At 45.5% G+C, this 17,908-nt stretch overlaps 1 protein-coding gene across 1 annotated transcript in view; it reads left to right on the forward strand.

The window, feature by feature from the left end:
- The window catches only part of LOC137299449 (ceramide synthase 2-like), a 54,214-nt gene that overhangs the window by 29,060 nt on the left and 7,246 nt on the right, over positions 1-17,908 (forward strand). Inside the window, exons 3-9 of the mRNA XM_067968184.1 lie at positions 1,527-1,644; positions 3,577-3,695; positions 10,773-10,830; positions 12,989-13,039; positions 14,083-14,175; positions 16,027-16,155; positions 16,670-16,776. Coding sequence (XP_067824285.1) covers positions 1,527-1,644; positions 3,577-3,695; positions 10,773-10,830; positions 12,989-13,039; positions 14,083-14,175; positions 16,027-16,155; positions 16,670-16,776 — 675 coding nt within the window. The remainder of the gene's footprint in view (positions 1-1,526; positions 1,645-3,576; positions 3,696-10,772; positions 10,831-12,988; positions 13,040-14,082; positions 14,176-16,026; positions 16,156-16,669; positions 16,777-17,908) is intronic.

Genomic DNA, 17,908 nt, shown 5'->3' on the forward strand with positions numbered 1-17,908 from the left:
GGCGCAATGGGTTAAATGGTCTCATTCTGTGGATGAGAAGTTAAACCAAGACCCCATCAGATGAATGTAAAAGATTCCATGGCACTACTTGAAGAAAAGCAGGTAAGTCCTTCCAATGCTCTGGACTCTAACAACACCTCCCAAAAGAGATTCACTTTTTTTAATCTCATCCGGTGCTTGGGAGACCTTGCTGTGAGCAAATTGGCTGCCACATTTACAGACATTTGACTGCAGTTCAAAAGAAATAAATTGGATGTGAAGAGCTTTGGATTGTCCTGAGGCTGTGATCAGATGTTCTTTAAAAGCAACTTTGTTCTTTAGTTTATTCTTGCCTTTTACTAGGCTGTGGAGATATTCTGCTCTGACAGTTGATAGGATGAATGTGACAATGGCCTGAGGTGACCCTTCCCTGCAGGAAATGTCCAACCTCCACTAAACATCTCCCACAGCAGCATGGCTGAGATTGGGAGCTGCTCGTGGTAGAGGGGAATTGTGGACATGTACCACTTTTGAATCATGTCACCCAATATGTTGAACACTGACCCACTTTTCCCCCATTTAAACTACATTGTATAATTAAAATTAAATAGCACAAAATTAATGGGGAGAGGAAGAAAAACCAATTCGATCAAACTTGCCCTCAATCCTTAGCCCAATAAACTGACAGCAACTGCACGGTTAGGAGCAACAAATACTGCGACCAGAACTTGAGCTTCTTGTGCTTGGCCTCGCCCTGCAGTGCGGCGCTGTGGGGCGCCCGCCTCGCCCTGCAGTGCGGCGCTGTGGGGCGCCCGCCTCGCCCTGCAGTGCGGCGCTGTGGGGCGCCCGCCTCGCCCTGCAGTGCGGCGCTGTGGGGCGCCCGCCTCGCCCTGCAGTGCGGCGCTGTGGGGCGCCCGCCTCGCCCTGCAGTGCGGCGCTGTGGGGCGCCCGCCTCGCCACGCACACCCAAACCTTCATTGAGTAATGTTCAAGAGTCGGGCAGGTCTCAGCTTGTGGTGGATTTGAGCAGCTAAGATTGTGCTAACTATTTGTGTCTGTGCAGCAAATGTTCACATTCATGTAGCATGATCAGAATTTAACTGAAGAAGCAATTGCTGGGCCACTGATAGCAGCACTTGCCTTCTGAACTTCTGAATCCCTTCCTTTTCTCCTTCCTCTTGCAGTAAAAATGGTTAAACTTTAATATTGAGCCACAGCTGAGTGCAAGATATCTGGTAGATTGTTGCTAATTAGGGTTGCCAACTCTGGACATATTCCTGGAGGTTTCATTACATGACCTCCCGCCTCCAACCATCCTGCCCTTTTTTACCCCCATCTCCAATATTTTTTATAACTAATAAGTAAAAGAAGTGAAAAAAGCTTTTTTTTAATGCTCCTCCTGATTTTTCTCCTGGGTTGCTTGCAACAGTATCCAGGAGATTTAATCTTGAATTCCTGGAGACTCCAGGGCAATCCAGGAGGATTGGCAACCCTACTGCTAATCGAAGCTGCTGTATTGATGGGTCTTGTCTGTTCTGTTTATCCAGGTTGATTGCTTTACCTTTGAGCAAGCAGATGGGTGTAAAGGAGAAGTTCAGAAGGAAACCCCCGCTTAAGCCTACCCTGGAGAAGGTGTATACAACACAGAGCACTTGTCCCAAAGAGGTGGGCTAGTTTATTCTATAACGTTCCAACCTGGGGTGGGAGGGGGCTTATAGCACGACAGAACAATTCAGGTGCTCTCCCAACACACTTCATAGCAAAAAAGACAGTTTTCATCAGCTGACTGGCAGCTCCTGTGATCCGAGATTTGCACCCTAATCCATGGGCTAGCATCCCACAGAACCATCTATTATCTTTTTACTATCCTGTCTCGCACCAGTGTGTCCTGTCCGTTCTCAAAAGTGGGAAAATATCATTCAGACTAAAACTAAAGTCAAATTTATTACATAATTAAATAATTTCACAGAAGCAAAAGTAACCAGTAGTACAATATTTTACTTGCTCAATACTTGAACTGTTTTGAAACAAGATAATAGTCTAAAATGTTTAAATCGACTCTCTGATGGATGTAACGTGGGCGCTCAGACTCACAGGGCCACTCTCGCCCCTGCAATGTGTAAACAGGCGCCCAAGGGGGAACTGGAGGCGAAAGGAAAACCAGTGGACAAACGGGGAACTTAGGAATACTGGGAAACGAGCAGCACTTGGGTAGACATGTGGGACTGGGGACGTACCGTTCCACAAAGGCATCAACACTCTGAGAAATCACTTCTGACTAGACAGGCCCGCGGAATGTTCATTGATTCAAGTAGCTAGGTTGCAAACAGCAGACCTCTGGCCGTTTGGTGAGTTTCAATTGTTTTTGTGGGAGGATGTGTATAAAAGAAGGTGGTGTTCAATTACAAAATCTTTTTATAGTCCCGCAGAAGTGTTAATTAACGTTGTGGCCGATGTATGGTGACTCCCATCAGTGGTTTCTAATATTTAACACTAGTCATCATTCCTGACTGGCACTGACTTCAAAACCTAGTTCTGTTTTATAAAACAGATCACCTGAGTCCCTGACTTATAACCTGACCCTGCTGGAGCTGAATTCCATACTGGGGATTGTACAGAAGGGAGACAGTGTATAAGGCTGGCATTCTGCCACCTGTCCCTTGCAGCAACTGAATGACCTTGACTTTTGATGACTGACTGCTTTGAACTGATCTATTTTTGTTGCAGAGCCACCAGATGCTATCCTGTGGCATCGGCCACTGGACCCAGGGCTGGCACTGAACTACTGCTGTGCTGGAATTCCAGTATAGAGGAGTTTCCTACACAGCGTGCACGGGGAATCGAGCTACAGCTCAGTAACCGGCACAATTGCCGGAATTTCCTGCTTTACGCAGGTTATCGGTCATGTGACGATGCTGGTGCTCTGTACTGGACAAAAATTGATCAAACTTGCTGACTGTGACCAAGGACGGGCCTGCTTTGTGGGTCCGAGCATTCATCAGGATGGGGCATCCCATAGAGCCACTTGTTCAGTGGGTTTGACGGGAATTTGGAATGGCCCCAGACTGGGAAAGATGAGGGACAATTTTAAAAAAAGGACTCTGTCAGCAACTGGGTGTGGAGGGGAAGGGAGGGAGAAGTTAGCCTGAATGAAGACCCTTCATTGGAAGGCATATAAGGGCTCTGCCTGATGCATTAATTGGTCTTTTCTCTGCCAGCTGATTTTGCTTTGATTTTGGAGACCACCCTTGACGCATTAAATTAGTGCATCCCATCTTTATGGGAAACTGTTACCCATCGCAAGACACCCCACCCTCCAACCTCTTCTCCGTGCCAACACTCTCTCAAAATTCTATCTGTTTTACTACCTGAGAGGAATGAAAATGAAAGGGGGGGAAAAAATTTTTTTTTAATTGTTTATTCTGAATGCTTTTGGAGAATCTATTTGTGAGTAAGTGTGACTACAAGCACTGTGCTCTCTGGCTGAAGTCATGCTGCAGTGTAAGTTCAGTGCTGTGCTTCTTGCTGGTAACAGCTGTATCTTGATAAGAGTGAGCAGCAAGGTTGATCAATGCAACTTTACCTTTATTATTGCAGAGTTATCTCCTTGCCCTTTCCCAGCAGTGTGACGTCTCGGTGCAGGAGGTGAGGAGATGGTTTCGGCACCGGAGAAATCAGGACAGACCCAGCATCGCCCAGAAATTCTGTGAGGCCAGGTAAGAATGATGTTGAGGCAACTAAACCAAGAGTGGCAGTAAGCTAGCCCCAATATCAGACATAGGGAGATGGCTCCTGGTGCCAATACATCAGCCTCTAATAATTCTGACATCAGACGTGCCTTGCTGGGACAGTGGTAGTTCTATTTTGGAGATTCTGCCCTTTCTTTTCCTGGGTGTATATTTTTACACGTTGCAAACTAATGCTCAGAAACAAAGTGGGTGGTGCATTTACCCCCTGAGCCACCAATGTGGTCCTGAGTCATAGTGTGGGAGTGCATTGCCTGGTGTGAGACAAGGCCACACAGAACAAGAAGGTAGAAGGTTCCATCCCTTATCTGTGCTGTTAGCTGATCGCAGCCAGGGAAGTGTTAAAGGTTATAATTTGCCTCAGTGCCCTGGGTTTGGAGGAGATGGGGGGGAGGGGGGGGGGGGGGAGATTCACCTAGAGTTCCTGCCTACCACCAGCTTCCAACTCCAAAACATCGCCCATCTCCACCCTTGCCTCAGCCCATCTGCTGCTAAATCCATGCTTTTGCGATGAGAAGTTAAGCCGAGGTCACGTCCGTCTGCTCTGTTGGTTCAGGTGGATTTTAAAGATCCCTTTGAAGAAGGGCAGGGAGTTCTCAGTGTCCTGACCAACAAAAAAAAATCATTAATTGGCCATTAATCTCATTGCTGCTTGTGGGATCTTGCTGTGTACAAAATGGCCACTTGCTTTGCCTACATAGTGAGTCATTGCACTTCAAAGTAATTCATTATGCATGAACTATGCTCACTGACTGCTGAGTGGGTGTGTTTGGAAAGGTGGTGAGTGAAGTAAAGGTCTGTCTAATTCCAAGCTGTTTACTTCCCATCTGCTGAATCACATGGTCATTGTCTATCCCAAGTGTTCCATCCGACAACCTATCTGCTCACTAAAAGGATGGTACCAAACAAACCAAATTAGATGTAATGGCCCAGTAAATATTTAATGGCCCTGTGTTGATTTACGAAAGGTGGTTCTAGGTCTAGGCACCTATCATGCAAGAAAAGGAGGGGAGGACGGGTTTGAAAAATGAGAGCAGCATTAACTGCAGCAAGTGTATACTGGAATATTCAGTTACATCTGAATGCTATGGGAAGTAGTAATTTAAAAGGATGAATCTGTCCTTACAGAGCTAGATTACAATAACTAATGAGTAATCTGAAAGTTGGTGTGTATAGTGAATGGACCTACTCGAATATTTGATCCCTCAGCCTGTTCTCTGCGAGGCCCTTTCATCGTGGATTTCCATGACTTCTGTCCTGTGAGGGAAATATGGTTAAGAGGCAGGTCTGCCTTCCTAGTGTTTATTGGCAGATACTTCCCCTCTGGGGGAGGGGTTGCAGGAGCAGATTCTACAATGGGTGCAATGGAAATGGTGATAAATGCACAAAGGTGCCTTCAAGAAGGAGATCGTTTGGGCACAGACTAGACACATTCTCACAAGGGGGAAAAGAAGGGCATCCAAAGCTAGAGCTCCCTGGATGACTAAAGATACAGGGATTAAAATGAAACAGAAAAAGGAAGCTTATGATAAATGTTGGGTTCATTATTCGGTAGAGAACCAAACTGAATACAAAAAGTACAGAAAACTGAAAAAAGGAGATAAGAGGGGCAAAGATAGTGTATGAGAATAGATTAGTGCATAACATAAAAGGGATAAACATATAAATAGTAAAAGGCTGGTCAAAGGAGGGCTGGGGCCGATTAGGGGCCAAAAAGATCTTGTGGAGGCAGAGGGCATGGCTGAGGCACTAAATGAATACTTTGCACAGGTCTTCACTAAAGAGGAGGATGCTGCCATTGTAGCAGTAAAGGAGAAGGTGGTAAGAGAAATTGGACAGGATAAAAATTGATAGAGGAGGTACTTAAAAGGTTAGCAGCGCTCAAAAGTAGAAAAGTCACCTGGTCCGGATGGGATGCATCCCAGGTTGATGAAGGAAATAAGGTGGAAATTGCAGAGGCTCTGACCACATCCTCCTTAGATATGGGAGTAGTGCCAGAAGACTGGAGGATTGCAAATGTTACACCCCTATTCAAAACAAAAAGGGGAAAGGGATAAACCAGGCAACTTCAGGCCAGTCGGTGGTGGGGCAACTTTTGGAGACAATAATCCGGGATAAAATTAATTTGCAATTGGAAAAATATCGGCCAGCACGGATTTGTTAAAGGCAAATCGTGTTTGACTAAATTGATTGAATTCTTTGAAGTAATGGAGAGGGTTGATAAGGGTCGTGCGTCTGATAAGGTACCAAATAATAAACTTGTTAGCAAAATTGAAGCCCGTGGGAGTAAAGGGGCAGAGAGCAGAGAGCAGTGGTGAACAGTTATTTTTAGATTGGACGGCAGTGTGGAGTGGTGTCCCCCTAGGGGTCAGTGTTGGGACCACTGCTCTTATTGATATATATTAATCTCCTGGACTTGGGTATACAGAGCATAATTTCAACGTTTGAATATGACACAAAACTTGGAAATGTAGTAAACAGTGAGGAGGATAGTAACAGATTTCAGGACATGGGCAGACACATTGCAGATGAAATTTAACGCAGAGAAGTGTGAAGTGATTCATTTTGGTAGGAAGAATGGGGAAAGGCAATATAAACTAAATGGTACAATTTTAAAGGGGGTGCAGGAACAGAGAGACCTTTGGGTATACGTACACAAGTCTTTGAAAGTGGCAGGACAAGTTGAGAAGGCTGTTAGAGGCATACGGGATCCTGGACTTTATTAATAGACATGATGTGGAGATGCCGGTGATAGACTGGGATTGACAATTGTAAACAATTTTACAACACCAAGTTATAGTCCAACAATTTTATTTGAAATTCACAAGCTTTTGGAGGCTTCCTCCTTCCTCAGGTGAATGTTGTGGAAATGAAATCCTCGAACCCTTCGCATTTATAAATCACAGAACAATGCCTGGTGATTACAGATAGTCTTTCCAACTGCCCGTTGCCACGGCAATCACAGTGTGCAGACAGAGAGGTGTTACCTAAAAGGCCACCGAATATACAAACCACCAAAAAAATTAGAAAAGACAGCAAATGACCCGTTATATTAAAAACAGATAACATATGTTCGCTGGTGGGGTTACGTGTAGCGTGACATGAACCCAAGATCCCGGTTGAGGCTGTCCTCATGGGTGTGGAACTTGGCTATCAATTTCTGCTCGACGATTTTGCGTCGTTGTGTGTCTCGAAGGCCGCCTTGGAGTATGCTTACCCGAAGGTCGGTGGCTGAATGTCCTTGACTGCTGAAGTGTTCCCCGACTGGGAGGGAACCCTCCTGTCTGGCGATTGTTGCGCGGTGTCCGTTCATCCGTTGTCGCAGCGTTTTTTTGGCGAGACCATGCAGACGCTGCGACAACGGATGAACGGACACCGCGCAACAATCGCCAGACAGGAGGGTTCCCTCCCAGTTGGGGAACACTTCAGCAGTCAAGGACATTCAGCCACCGACCTTCGGGTAAGCATACTCCAAGGCGGCCTTCGAGACACACAACAGCAGAAATTGATAGCCAAGTTCCACACCCATGAGGACAGCCTCAACCGGGATCTTGGGTTCATGTCACGCTACATGTAACCCCACCAGCGAACATATGTTATCTTTTTAATATAACGGGCCATTTGCTGTCTTTTCTATTTTTTTGGTGGTTTGTATATTCGGTGGCCTTTTAGGTAACACCTCTCTGTCTGCACACTGTGATTGCCGTGGCAACGGGCAGTTGGAAAGACTATCTGTAATCACCAGGCATTGTTCTGTGATTTATAAATGCGAAGGGTTCGAGGATTTCATTTCCACAACATTCACCTGAGGAAGGAGGAAGCCTCCGAAAGCTTGTGAATTTCAAATAAAATTGTTGGACTATAACTTGGTGTTGTAAAATTGTTTACATTTATTAATAGAAGCAGAGTAGAAAAGCAAGGAATTTATGCTAAATCTTTATAAAACACTGGTTAGGCCCCAGCTGAAGTATTGTGGCCAATTCTGGGCACCACACTTTAGGAAGGATGTCAAGGCCTTAGAGGGTGCTGAGGAGATTTAATAGAATGGTACCAGGGATGATCGACTTCAGTTACGTGGAGAAACCAAGCTTATTCTCAGAGCAGAGAAGGTTATGGCGAGATTTGATGGAGGTGTTTAAAATCATGAAGGGTTTTGATAGAGTAAATAAGGAGAAACTGTTTCCAGTGGCAGAAGGGTCGGTAACCAGACGACACAGATTTAAGATAATTGGCAAAAGAACCAGAGGCGACATGAAGGAAAAAAAAATTGCACAGTGAATTGTTATGGTCTGGAAAGGGTGGTGGAAGCAGATTTAATAGTAACTTTCAAAAGGGAATTGGATAAATATCTTGAAGGGGAAAAATTTGCAAAGCTATGGAGAAAGAGCAGGGGAGTGGGACTGATTGGATAGCTCTTCCCAAGAGCTGGCACGGGTACGATGGGCCAAATGGCCTCTTTCTGTGCTGTATCATTCTATGATTCTATGAAAATAATCTGAGATTCATCGAGGGGGACAAAATAAACTTAGTGTGGGGGAAAGTTACGGGGTGAGAGCGTTATTGGTGAGAGCAAGGTGTGGGGTCAGAGTCACATGGGGCAGGGTCTTGTGGGCTGGACTCTAAATTGTGAGCATGAGCCTGAATGATTTACTTGACTCCCAGGCCCTAAACTTGCTCTTTCTGTAAATCCATCGCATAAATCTGCCCTCTATTGTATTGATCCTATCTCAGTTTTGAACAGTTGATTATTATATTATTTAAGTGTGCATAAAGGATGACTTGTACACACAAAGGAGGAAGATTAAATTTACTCATGGCATACAAAAGGTTAATAGCTCCTTAGTTGTTGATGGAGTGATTCCCTGTGAATATTTCATTGAGGAAAGTTCTTCTAATTGGGGTGCACAACGCAGTGAGGGATTGAACCACATGGAGCAAAAGAGTTCTGAGTTCCATCCCAAATTGGCTGATCTCTGCAAGGATGATGGTAAAGATGCTACATTTGACCCCAGTGCACCTGTACTAGAGAGCGCTCCAGCTCCTGATCACTATTCTGTGATCCCAATACTGGGAAATGTCTGTCTTGGAAGGACGCTCCACGCTTAAATTCCACATGGACTCGCCCATCATAAATGGCCATGTGGGTTAGGAACCAGAGTACAGCAGGTGACCATGGAACTCGGACCCCAGTGGGGGTCAGTGCCTGGGAGGGTTGGTGCCTTCAGAAGAGAGGTGCTACGTAACAAATATTGCAGCCTGCGGTTTCTGCGCTTTGCAGACTGGTCGGATTATCTCTGTACTTCAACGAGGCCGAGTGGATCACTCACTAAACCCTCGCTGTTGGGAGCCAATTGCTTTAAAGGTCAAGTACTTTGTGCTGTCTATTTTTACCAGTTTGAGACCCGGCACTGATGGCTCCCACTCCAATCTAATCTGCTTGAGGTTTGATGTCTGCGATCAGTGTCACGAGGCTGCTGCGATTGATTATTCCACCCCTGTGCTCCCCTCCCCCATAGAACTCTGATTTTTAAAAGCTTCAATCCAGGATGTTCAAGTAGTGAAAGCCCTTCCTCTACAGCGTGCATGTGTACGTGGATGTACATGTGGGTTTACGATCAGGGTTGGGTAGGAATAGGCAGTTGGATGCCATTGAAGATTAATGCGCAGCAGGAGGCCATTCGGTCCATCGTGTCTGTGCGGGCTTTTTGCTTTAATTAATCCCGCTACCCTGCTCTCTTCCTCTGCTGCAAATAATTATCCAATTTACCCATAAAAGACGCAATGGTCACTGCCTCAACCACTCCCTGTGGCAAAGCATTCCATGCTCCAACCACCCTCTGTGTCCAGAAACTTCTCCTAATTCTCTTTTGTAACTATTTTAAATTTCTTCGCCAGTGGAAATAGTTTGTGTCTCTAGTTTCTCATCTGATATCCTGGTGAATGAACACTGGCTTTAAATTCCTTTCAATAATAGGCCACCCAAAACTACACAATCTGTGCCTTGTAGAAAGTCACCATTACCTCTTGTATTCTATGCCACTATTTATAAAATCGAAAATTCTTCTAGTTTTTTTTTTAAAGCCTTTATTTACCTGCACACTCCCTTTTCAAGGAATTTTGTATTTGACCTCCTTGGCCTCTCTGTTCATTAACACACCTTGATGTCTTTCCACTGACTTGTGTTCCTTGCTTTTCCTCCCGAGGTGCATTACCTCACACTTCTCCCACATTAATTACATCTGCCCACCCATTCCACTAACCTGGTTGTCCTCCTGAATTCGCTCACAACCTGCTCTGTTCGCCTACTTTTGTCTTGTCTGCCCTATACCCAGGTTCCCCATCTGCAATACTGCCATATCCCAGAACTGCTACCAAAATCCAGCACCCCCAATAATTACTACTAAACTCCACAATCCCCCTCTGTCATCACTCCTAAACCCCACATGTGTAACTCCAATTTGATAATGCCGCCTGTTGTACCATAAATATCTTGATTTTAGAAAGCTGAGAAATATAAATTAAATACGTGGATGAAGGAATATAGAACGATAATCGAGGTAACACATTGTGGCTTTCATGGGAAAGTCGACATTGATTCTTAAAACATCGATGGGGGTAGGGGGAGGAGGAGGGTTGGGGGGGTGTGGGAGGAGGAGGAGGAGGAGGGTTGGGGGGGTGTGGGAGGAGGAGGAATCATTGCTTGAGTTTGTTGTTTCCTTTTCTGATACATTTTCAGTAACTAAAGTCTCTACATCATGCAGATACAAGTGGGGGAAAAACCAGACTTCTGATCTCTGTTTTACATCATTGACGTTCCTGGATTGTCCATTCCAGATTCCGACTGATATTGGCCTTTGTTCACTCACATGGTTTATAGGAGACCACTTGTAAATTATACGCAGTGAAACAGTCTGCTTAATATTTATCAGTAGATGTTTAGACTGAGTGAAGGGGCTCTTCCTTTTTGTTTTATTTTGACTGGCTCCGACAACTCATGCCTCTGAGCCCCAGGCTGGGATCACTTACATCTATTTCTCTTTGTTGCAGTTGGAGGTTTACGTTTTACCTGCTTGCTTTTGTTGCTGGGCTCTGTGTGCTTCTTGATGTAAGTATAAATCCTCCTGTTTGTCTGCTGTGTTGGAAAGAGGCCCAAGCTTTAAAGTGCTTGGCATGCAAACCCAGTTCCAGAAACTGCCCTCTCTCCCCTTCTCTTGGGATTACTATGGAGACCTCTACTGACTCCTGACGGTTATTTTTTTTACACCGTGACAGTTTGTTGAAACTCGGCCGTGTCCCAATGAAACACCCAATGTTTCACAGCAGGATATTGGAGAAGAAGGTGACAAACGTGAAGTGGTGATATTCTGAGCTTTCATGAGGCGTTTTATAATGTTTAGGTTTTACTGATCAGTTTTAACTGTTCTGTACTTTAGTTTAAAGTTCTAATTGGTCTCCAGATAAGTGTTTTATATTAAGGTGCAGATAGAGAGCTGCCCACTCAAGTGCTTGTTGTCGGGAGCAGACAGTATTCAATATGGCAGAAGATTCGTAATAACGCTGATCATTTCCCCTCCTCCTTTCCTGAAGGCGCTGACTCCTGGGGTGTGGATTTCCCAGGTGCTGACCCTGACTGGGTTACAGTTCTGGCACAGTCTGCCTTGCAGTACCTCGCCCTCCAAGCCTCTGCCATGTTGCTTTTGTGACCAGCCCACTGGGGGAGTTGTGACTTCACTTCTGTTGGGTTTTACACAGAATGTAAGGCTTGTTCCAACCCAATGGCACCATGTGAGCACATCCAATAACGTAAACTATTTGAACTGGATAACTGTTCTGTAGTAATTGTGCTTTGCAGATGCAAGAGAAAGGGTGTGTGCAAGTAAAATCACTTCCTGGTCTCCAAAACCACTTTGCAGAACAACTTGTTGCTCCGTAGAGGGGAGGGTTTAACCACAGATCTTCCAGGTGTTAAGTTCTCATTCCTGTCTGAGCTGACACCATCCGAGGTGTATCCCCAACCAAGGAGGGGGTGGCAGCCGAGCCTCCTGCCCCACCCATACATACCTCACAGAAGCTGCTCATGAACTAACCTAGCAGAGGCTGTACGTGCTTACCTGCAGTCTGCGCTGATGAATCCTAAGGGAGGGAAGACCTAAAGAGGGGAGGAAAAAGGGGAAGAGAAGCACTCTGATATCTATCGAGTGCTTTTCTACTATCCTGAACACGAGGACCCTTGAGTGTAACCACGTGCAACAATATTACTAAACCAAACCTCAAGTTTCCAGCATGAGCCCAGTTGGCTGCGACCAGCTTCAGTTGTTGGGTCCTTGACATTCAATGGGATTACCATCGCCGAATCCCCCACCATCAACATGCTGGGGGTCACCATTGACCAGAAACTTAACTGGGCCAGTCATATAAATACTGTGGCTACAAGAGCAGGTCAGAGGCTGGGTATTCTGCGGCGAGTGACTCGCCTCCTGACTCCCCAAAGCCTTTCCACCATCTACAAGGCACAAGTCAGGAGTGCGATGGAATACTCTCCACTTGCCTGGATGAGTGCAGCTCCAACAACACACAAGAAGCTCGACACCATCCAGGACAAAGCAGCCCGCTTGATTGGCACCCCATCCACCGCCCTAAACATTCACTCCCTTCACCACCGGCGCACTGTGGCTGCAGTGTGTACCATCCACAGGATGCACTGCAGCAACTCGCCAAGGCTTCTTCGACAGCACCTCCCAAACCTGCGACCTCTACCACCTAGAAGGACAAGAGCAGCAGGTACATGGGAACAACAGCACCTGCACATTCCCCTCCAAGTCCTACACCATCCCGACTTGGAAATATATCGCCGTTCCTTCATCGTCGCTGGGTCAAAATCCTGGAACTCCCTTCCTAACAGCACTGTGGGAGAACCTTCACCACACGGACTGCAGCAGTTCAAGAAGGCAGCTCACCACCACCTTCAAGGGCAATTAGCGATGGGCAATAAATGCCGGCCTCGCCAGCGATGCCCACATCCCATGAATGAATTTAAAAAAAATCTATCAAAGATGTGTCAGTGATGAGAAATCCAGAACTGGTTATAGAAATACATAGAAGTTACAACAGGGAAACAGACCATTCGGCCCAACCAGTCTATGCAAGCAAATATTTTTAATCTAGTTTATTTGCCCTGTTCCCATATCCTTTTATTCCCTTTTCCTTCACCCACCTATCCAATCTGCGTCAGTCATTGCAACGCACTTGTCTTTTGTTTACAGAAACCATGGTTCTGGGATCAACAGGAGTGCTGGAAAGGATACCCTCAGCAAGTATGTACTCTACTCTACCAAATTAAATATTTTAACCCCATGTGGGCTGCCCATCCCCCAGCAATGTCCTCAACATGTTGGATTGATATTGTTAAATCCACTCAGTGTAAGTCAGAGCAATTCGAACTTAAACTGCGCAAAATGCTGATCGGACTGCACCTTGAACACTGTTCTGTGTCTCAGTGACCGAAACGGCACCGTTGGGCCAGAGAGATGGTGCAGAGCCACAAGGTTGATCCCCTAGCATCAAAAGGATTGAGTTGTGGTGAAGACTGGAGAAACTGGGGCTCTTTTAGTTTCTGAGGTGACATTCTAGTTCTATAAAGGATTATGGTGTAGATAAGGGGTACAGTATTGAATGGTTATTGGACTGGCAACCTAGAGGTCATTAGTTCAAATCACCATGGCAATTGAAATTGACTTCAATAAATCTGGTAATTTATGGGATGGCCAGAGCAAATGAACACGAAAGCTGCTGGATTGTGAAAACCCAACTAATGTCCTTCATAGAAATGGACCTGCCACCTGGTCTGGCCCACACTGTGGTTCACTCTTATTTAGAGCAATAAATGCTGCCTGGCCGGTGTCGCCCACATCCTGTGGAAAGGGCAATTTAGGACTGATATCAGGAAGAGTGATGGATGCAAAACCCTGGAATTGTTTAAGAAACAGTTGCTGTGTCTGAGAGCTGAGGTTTCTTTCCCTCTGGATGGGTGAGCTGGATTGGGCCCAATAGCTCCCCTCATCTTGTGATCATAATCCTGCAGAAAAGATTAAAAATGCAATTCCTGCACCGTGACATGTGTTCTTGGTTCTGGGGCAATCCCAGAATGTCATTGCCTTTCTGATTGTCCCCTCCCCCCTTTTTGTGGGGAGGGGTCAAATCTTTTTTATATTTGGTTTAGTGTTTAGCCCTGTTTTCTTGTGTGCGTTTTTTTTTATATAAAATATACCAGCGTGCTCTAATTCATGCTCTCTGAACTCACTTCGGGTTTCGGTGTTTAGCCCCATTTCTCTCTCTGAAGCTGCTGCTTCTGTTTCAGGTGCTGCTGCCCTCCCAGTACTGGTACTATATGATCGAACTGGCCTTCTACTGGTCCCTCCTCTTCAGGGTCTCGTTGGATGTAAAGAGGAAGGTAAGTGACCAGCTGGACCATCGCTGATGTTCAATGTTAAAAAGCTTGCCCACTGGTATAAGTTCCCTGTAATGTAAGGACAGCCAGGTGGTGAGTTCTGATGGGCAGGTGTTAAATATTCTGTAAGCAGTGGATTAATGGAATTGGTTTGTAGACTTAATCTGACACTGCGTTTGACACTATCTTTAAACAATCATCTCTCAATCCCAGATTTTATATCATTCCATTATCTCCATGTCTGATTTATCTGTGGTCTAGATTTTTTTTTTAAAAATCATAACCGCTTTGAATTATTTCTATGATAAAGGTTACTATGGTTTACAAACACAATGGGCGCACTTTGGAAAGGAATGTTTAATACAAATGGTGTGACTAGTTTCTATAGATCAAGAGCCACTGACTCAATTATCGATGGGATGCGGTGATCTTTCAGCGTCTTGTTTCAGCATCATGCAACGTAAGGGAATTGAATCAGTGACGGGAACTTGAATTTCGCCTCCCACCCTAGGCCAGTGCAGCCGAGCACTGTGGCTGCATTCAGTCTCAATAAAATCGCTTTTGCGTCACCAAATAACTATTGGTGTCAGAGTCTGAAATGTTTGAGGCAGCTCCTGTGGGACAGGCCTGCTGGGCTGGGTGTTTGTAGTTGGGTGACCAGTTTGATGAAACAATTCAGAACTGGCTACATTTCTGAAACTTATTTGATTGTTGCAATCATCCTGAGTAGGGACTTCAGGAGCCTCAATAATTAAATATTTATAGTAAGATCAACAGCTGAACTTGAAGTTGTCTTTATAGATGCCACAGTCCAGGCACCAGGTGAAGGGCCCAGTCCTACAGAGCAGGTCCCAAGCAAGGTTGGAAAGTGCAGAGGAGTTGAGATAACTGGGGAAGTATTGGTTAGGTGACACCAAACTTTGGTTTGAAAAGCCTGCAGATTGCAGAAGGAACGGAAGACTGAGGGATGAGGAGTTCCAGCTTTGAATCCTGAGAGAGAATTCAAGTAGGAGGCAGTGCAATGAGTCTTAATTTCAGCTTGGTCGGGCAAGTTTTTCTGTGCTCTGGCCGCCTTTCCAGTGTATGAAACATTTTGGGATATTCCCATGTGATTTGGGTGCTATATAAATGCAGGTATTTTATTTTTACGCCATGTTTTCAGATGTACAATGCAGGAGATCTTTCCTGTTGGTTCTCATCTTCATTTAAACAGGTTCATGAGCACTTTTTCTGGGATTTTAGTGAAATAAACAAAGTCCCACATTAGGTGGAGTTGTGATATTAATTTTTACCCCCCTACCATCTTTGCTGGGGTAAAGAGTTCCCTGCGTGCGAACAACCACCACTCAGTACTGCATCTAAGTGAGTCTGGACAGTGAGGGTCAGGATTGACCCAGTCTGAATAAATTCTACATTCTATGGGACGCCGGCCTGGAGAGCATTAGAATATTTGAGTCATGTGCCTCAGCTCCAACCTCCCAAAAGTAACCCCTCCTGCACCAGTGTGACATTTTTCCATTTCCCACAGTTGCCGCCTGTGGCCTCACTGAATGATTTTGGCAAATTGGGGCTGTAGCACTTGCCCACAAAGAACTGGATGGAAACTGCCAAATTCATTTGAACCCAGGTCCAGGAGGTCAGGTGCTGGTAACAGAGAAGCTGGTGAGAAATGTGCAGACTCTGGGGACTGCTGATCCTGGATGTCAGGAGAGATCGTCTTCCTGACGAGTGTGAGATACTAATTTGTTGAAGGCATAGGACTGCTTCTAAGCTGATTAAGACCCCATTCAAAGGGCTGTGTGCGCTGCTGAGCTGTCAACCTGGGATTGATTTGATTTTCTCCTCCTGCTGCAGGACTACAAGGAGCAGATCATTCACCACATTGCCACCATCGTTCTGATTGGCTTCTCCTACTGTGCAAACTACATCCGGGTGGGGACCCTGGTGATGGTGATCCATGATGCATCTGATTATCTTATGGAGGTGAGCTGTTTTTAAAAGATACAGAGCTGCACAGATACTGATATTGCACTGGTCTTTCGGGATGTGTCCCCTTTTGCCTAGATCTGATCAGTTTGGAATTTGGATGTTCAGGGCAATGTATGTGAAATATCTTCACAAACCCATTCCCGTAGCCATTTGAAGCTCCTCAGCCCCTTGCTGGCGCCCGGCCGCCGCCCCTCGCTCCAGTTTTGTAGCATCAGAGAGGCCAGCGAAAGGACTGATTCACTAAAATCCATGCCATGTTTAGAGAATTTTCAGAAGCCATCCATGAGTGAGATGTGGTAGCTCGGGGGCCCAACATGAGCGGTTCAATTCCAAGGTCCAGTTGAAGGGTCCCTGCTGAGGGTCCTATCCTGACAGACCCAGCCCATCACTGAGGATTCTACAAACCAACATTCCAGGAGGAGTCTGAAAGAAACCCTAAGTTTGAGGTCTGATTCCAGGACATGGTTTTGGTTCATTAATCATTTGTCTTTTGTTTTTAAATTTACAGTCAGCAAAAATGTTCAACTATGCAAGATGGCGAAGGACCTGTGACTCGCTGTTTGTGGCCTTTGCAGTGGTCTTTCTGATTACACGACTCATCATCTTTCCAAATGTGTGAGTGCTTCTTCACTTCATATGTGGTGTGTTTCCACTCTGGGTAATTGGAGAATGTTCACTGGGGGAGGTAGTGATTGAGGGATTTCCAGACCTACCTACAGTTCTCTTTCTGTTATTATTGAAGCTAATTTAGAAACTCCACTGCTCCAGGACAAAGGGATTAGTCAATCATGGGCTGGGAATTGTACTGAACATTAGACTGGTCCTTTCCAGGAGCCCTAGGAAATCATAGAATATCATACAGCGCAGGAGACCATTCGGCCCATTGTGCCTGTGCCGGCTCTTTGAAAGAGCTATCCAATTAGTCCCACTCCCCTGCTCTTTCCCCACAGCCCTGCAAATTCTCAGTGTTACTGCAATCCCAACTAAGGCCCATTTTAAATCCCCAATAACAAAGGTTACAATGAACAAGATTCATGTCCCTGACTTTGCTTAGCTTCCGAGATTGGGAAATCTCCCACAGTTCTGCACATGTTTTCTTTAGTACTCGATCCTTGAATTTGAAGTGCAGATTCCTTGCACCTGTTTGCTTTTGTTTGGTAACTGCTGAGATACATGGAGGATAAATGAACAGAGGAGAAGGGAGGAACAATAACTTGGTTTCCCATGGGCTCTTTCTGAATCTTTGGCAATCGTTCCTGTTGCTCTCTGATGTGTGGAGCGTATGGACACTTAATCCTGGCCTTGGCTATCTGCATGTACCTCTTACTGTGCACTACTTCCCATCAGAAAGAGCAGAAGACTGGTTTGTGGGTGGGGTGCGATCCAGGATTGGGAGAAGAGCCCAGGACTTGAGAATATAACATTTCTCAAGTGACATTACTCGGGATCAGGATAAATGCGTCCCTAGAAATCTGGAACAGAAAATGCCGGAAGCGCACACCTATCGATCAGCATCTGACAGAGTAAAGACAAGTTAACCTTTTGGGTGGAAACCCATCATATGTCCCAGTGGGCCATGTGCCAATAATGTAGGTGAACTACATTCAAACTAATGTACAGATCAGTAATCGAGCACCTAAACGTTCATTGATCTAAAGCCACACTACCTTGAAAAGGCCCGATCTTGGAAGCTAAACAAAGTGAGACATGAATCCTGTTCATTGCAGCCTTTGTTACTGGGGGTTTA

This window comes from Heptranchias perlo, chromosome 29, assembly GCF_035084215.1.
Source record: "Heptranchias perlo isolate sHepPer1 chromosome 29, sHepPer1.hap1, whole genome shotgun sequence".
Taxonomy (NCBI): Eukaryota; Metazoa; Chordata; class Chondrichthyes; order Hexanchiformes; family Hexanchidae; genus Heptranchias; species Heptranchias perlo.